Consider the following 4251-nt stretch of genomic DNA (forward strand, 5'->3'; position numbering starts at 1 on the left):
CCGTCAACAAACACGTGTGAAAGAATCTAGCAAGCTAGTTAGTCAAGCTAAAAAAGAACAGCGAGATTTTGTGGGAAAATAATCAACAGGGTGAGTTTAATAGTGTGTTATGACTACAGAAAGGTCTTGCAATCATTTTTAACTAAGGTACGTTAAAATAGTTTTGTATTATTTCTCGCGTAGATTAAGATGTTTGATTAGAAGACTGGTCCTGTCGCAGTAACTGCTGTATATAGCTAGCTACTTTGCTACAACTAGATAACTAGCTAGCTAGTTAATGTTTATATCAAGTCAAAAACTTAACATATGGCAATTTTGACAGTTAAGTCAGACAATATGCCAATGGTGTTGTAAGTTGCTTGTAAACGTAAAGCAGCTTGCGGACAATAGAATACGAACGATTTTGCAATGAATCACCCATTTTATTATTCCAATAGGTCATATAAAGAAGACTACCTAGCACCACAATGGGGAAATCCAAACAGATCGGAAACCACAACAGTACCAGGAAGAAGAGTATTGGCAAGACATGGAAGACAAAGAATTATACGAAGCACTTGGACCAAATCCATGCAGACATGAAGCCCTCAGCTGCGGCCAAGTTGCTCAAACAGGAGGTGGACTATGATGTCACTGGCAGTGCGCAGCACTACTGTTTACATTGCGCGTAAGCACATTTATGCTCTTTGTATCTATCCAAAAGGTTCACTGAACAAAAATATACCAACTGGAAAGCCGTAATTTTATGTGCATTTGTTTTGTTTGCAGAAGATATTTTGTTGATGTGAAAGCCCTGAAGGAGCACTTTAAAACCAAAGTGCACAAGAAAAGGTAAGATCCCCACTGTTTTCTTTTGAAGCAGACAACTGTTCTTTGAATAAATGTGGATACAGTACCTGTGACACACCTTCCTCCCCGCCCCCAGCACCCTAGTATTATAACCTTGTAGCTGGGCATGTTGATGACTGAGCAGCTGCATTTCTTCTCTCTCCCACACTCTGTTCAGGATTAAGCTGTTGAAGGAGGAACCCTACACTCAGGCAGAAGCAGATAGAGCTGCAGGTATGGGTTCTTACATACCTCACAAAACCGTAGAGGTGAAAACACAAGATGTGGAAGAGAAGATGGACTGAGTGTGGACTGCCGTTCTTTGACCATTACTTTCACCCAGGTTCAAGAACACCTTGCTTTTTGGTTACTTTGATCAATGGACATTGCTTTGCATAAATGCATTACACATATAAATGTATATGCACCTGTAAATATGTAATGTCTGTGGAGCAAAATGTGAACTTGTTGACACAAACAATAATAAACTAAAAGGAAATGGAGTGATAGACTGGATGCCAGTCCGTTTCTATTTTAGGCAGGTTTTTAATTTGTCATGCTTGCAGCAGGTTAGAAACAATGTATGTCTAGTGACAAATGCAAAATATTGATACAGTTTGTATTCAATGCCTGTGCAACCTGTAAAACATTAAATATAGCACAGAATTTAGAATCAACTATTTAATATGTGATAGAGCAACTCAATACACTGATTGAGATTGTAACTTGAGCTCAAATGCAACTGTAAAGCAGTTTGTGCTCCTATAATTCACTGTTACCCTTAATTCTAATTATAGTACCATTCCGTCACATTAGTGTTTAGGAAGTATTTTTGTTAACTCGAATTTTACAATGTGTTGTCATGTATCTTTCAATTTATTGAGCAGTTATGTTTGTTTATATTATTGGCACCAATGTCAGAAATGGATGTATTTGTAGCAGCAAGAAGTCACAGATGTTTTGGGACGAGCACATCCAATAGGGAAATCTGTTTTAACATAAATTCATATAATTATTTATATCAATAATTGTATTTTTTTATATCAAATTTTTTTTTTTGATATAAAGGAATTATCTATATATATATATATATATTTTTTTAGTGCATTTTTTTAAAATATAAAATGTAAATATTGATACTTGATTTTACATATCAATAATTATATGATAATGACCTTAATGTGGGCTGGGTCAGATTTGCATGCGTCTACATAGGTTCTCTGCTCCCAACAGGAGAGACAGCAACATGGCTGCACTTGTACTTCTCCAAGTAAAAGCCTATGCTTGCTCCGGGAAATACGAACCGGAGGCTCCGTACCGAGGGTTTGAAGCAATTGCGGAGCCTCCGGAGGCCAAATCGAGCTCCATACCGCATCGCTGTGCGCCTCCCAAATGTTTTAACAATGCGGAGGGCTCGGCATTGACATGATTGGTTAATGGTAGGCGGGGGCGAAAGGTCATGTATAAACACAAACTCACTTCCTTGTCAACTGCTCTGCAAAGCTCGAGAAGAATGCTCTCCCTTCTGCGGAGGTCGTATCGCAGTAAACGCTGTACAGCCGCTGCGGATTGACCATGCAGAGCCTTTTAGAAGGAGCATTGCAGCAATGATGCCCAGGAGGCTGTGACCCTGTTATGTAGGCCTAATAGCCAATTTATGCTTGCTCTGGCAATGCGATCCGAGGCAGCTCTACTCCGCGAAGCGCAAGAAGTATGAATGCCCTGACTTCTGCAGAGGCCGTATCACAGTAAATGCTGAATGCCACTGCAGATGTTGGATTGAGCCTGCAGAGCCTTTAAGCATGGCTGTTCTGCTGCTGTTGAGGAGCAGCAGTGGATAATATTTTCGGGGAGGAAAAAAAAGTTTGCAGGGGGAATCGAACTCACCCTCATTGCGTCTAAAGCCTAAAAGGCTCAGCATGGTCAATCTGCAGTGGCCGTACAGCATTTAGTGCGATGCGGCCTCCGCAGAAGGCTGAGCATTCATGCTTCGCGGAGAAGAGCATAACTTTTGTGAAGGAAGAGGTCAAGGAAGGGAGTTTGCGTTTATACAGGACCTCCCACCTCCACCTACCGTCAACAAATCATGTCAATGTGGAGCCCTTCGCATTTGTAAAAAATTTGGGAGGCGATGTGGTATGGAGCTCGCCTTGACCTCCGCAAGCCTCCAGAGGCTCCGCAATTGTGTCAAATCCTCTGCACGGAGCCTCTGGATCGCATTGCCAGAGCAAGCATAAATTGGCTTGAACGCATTAACAGCTTCCATCACCTACAAGCCATATTAAAAAGGGGGAAAATGGTTACTGATGTTATGAAATACACAAACGTAATTATTGATTTAGTGTGAGAGAATACAACTTTAGCAACATTTATAATGACCGTCACATATGCAGTGGCGATTTTAGCATGTAAATCTTGGTGGGGCAAACCCCCCAAAAATTGGGGGGATGTATGCCAGCAAAGCCAAAACACAACACTAAACAATACATTAATTGCACTATAACGGTGACAAACGGTGCTCACAAACCGTTAGGGCCTACATAAAGCTGTCCCAACAGCAGTCCCAACACCTTACCACTGCTACACCCGGCTATCAGCGGAGCCTTGTCTGGCAGCGAAACAGTTCATTCAGCCTCATTTACTGCCTTTTAAAAAAACATAGCTGATATGGCTGACTTGCTTAAACAAATGTGGTTTGTACTGACAATTGAGATGTACAAACTATGGCATAAGGGGATGACAAGCGGATGAGAGGCAATCCGTAATTTCGATTAAGACAATGAGCGAGCTAGGACGGACGTAGTCAATATAACTATTTGTTCAGCACTTTTGAAATGTACAGCGACAGAATTCAGAACATGGGCCATTCTTACAGTGTTCTCCCTGTACACCAAGTCAGAACCGTAGGATAAATAAAGGGGGCATATAAGCAGACAATAAAAGCTCTTACAATATTTGATGATGACATTTCTCTAAAACAGGTTATAGGCTACATGTGCACCACCAAGTCAGAACAGTAGGCGAAATTAAGAGGGGAAAATAGACCAAATTATTAAGGTGAGGCACATGGGCTACTAAAAGCTTACTACACAACATACAGTGAGGGAAAAAAGTTTTTGATCCCCTGCTGATTTTGTACGTTTGCCCACTGACAAAGACATGATCAGTCTATAATATTTGAACAGTGAGAGACAGAATAACAACACAAAAATCCAGAAAAACGCATGTCAAAAATGTTATTTTAGATTTGAGTCATTTAGCCGACGCTCTTATCCAGAGCGACTTACAGTTATAAATTGATTTGCATTTTAATGAGGGAAATAAGTATTTGACCCCTCTGCAAAACATGACTTAGTACTTGGTGGCAAAACCCTTGTTGGCAGTCACAGAGGTCAGACGTTTCTTGTAGTTGGCCACCAGGTT

The 4251-nt window shown here is 40.9% G+C and overlaps 1 protein-coding gene across 2 annotated transcripts; it reads left to right on the forward strand.

Annotated features, from left to right (window-relative positions):
* Nucleotides 1–1337, forward strand: LOC311145378 (zinc finger protein 593-like). 2 transcript variants are annotated; one of them, XM_084181600.1, is made up of 4 exons: nt 1–90; nt 438–667; nt 769–831; nt 1007–1337. In XM_084181600.1, exons 2-4 carry the CDS (start codon nt 468–470, stop codon nt 1131–1133), a joined length of 390 nt encoding a protein of 129 aa, XP_084037726.1. In that variant the 5' UTR covers nt 1–90; nt 438–467; the 3' UTR covers nt 1134–1337. The 2 variants fall into 2 exon arrangements, with proteins under 2 accessions (XP_084037726.1, XP_084037727.1); XM_084181601.1 differs by having other exon boundaries at nt 13–147.
* Nucleotides 1338–4251: the final 2914 nt, after the last annotated feature.

Source organism: Coregonus lavaretus, assembly GCF_964263955.1.
Source record: "Coregonus lavaretus genome assembly, chromosome: 18".
In the NCBI taxonomy this organism is placed as follows: domain Eukaryota; kingdom Metazoa; phylum Chordata; class Actinopteri; order Salmoniformes; family Salmonidae; genus Coregonus; species Coregonus lavaretus.

What these genes read in the sequence shown, in the direction of transcription:
- LOC311145378 (XM_084181600.1), top strand. Translation starts at nt 468, where the DNA reads ATGGGGAAATCCAAACAGATCGGAAACCACAACAGTACCAGGAAGAAG. An exon ending in CACTACTGTTTACATTGCGC is followed by an intron (nt 668 to 768) that starts GTAAGCACATTT and finishes TTTTGTTTGCAG; the next exon opens with AAGATATTTTGTTGATGTGA. An exon ending in ACCAAAGTGCACAAGAAAAG is followed by an intron (nt 832 to 1,006) that starts GTAAGATCCCCA and finishes CACTCTGTTCAG; the next exon opens with GATTAAGCTGTTGAAGGAGG.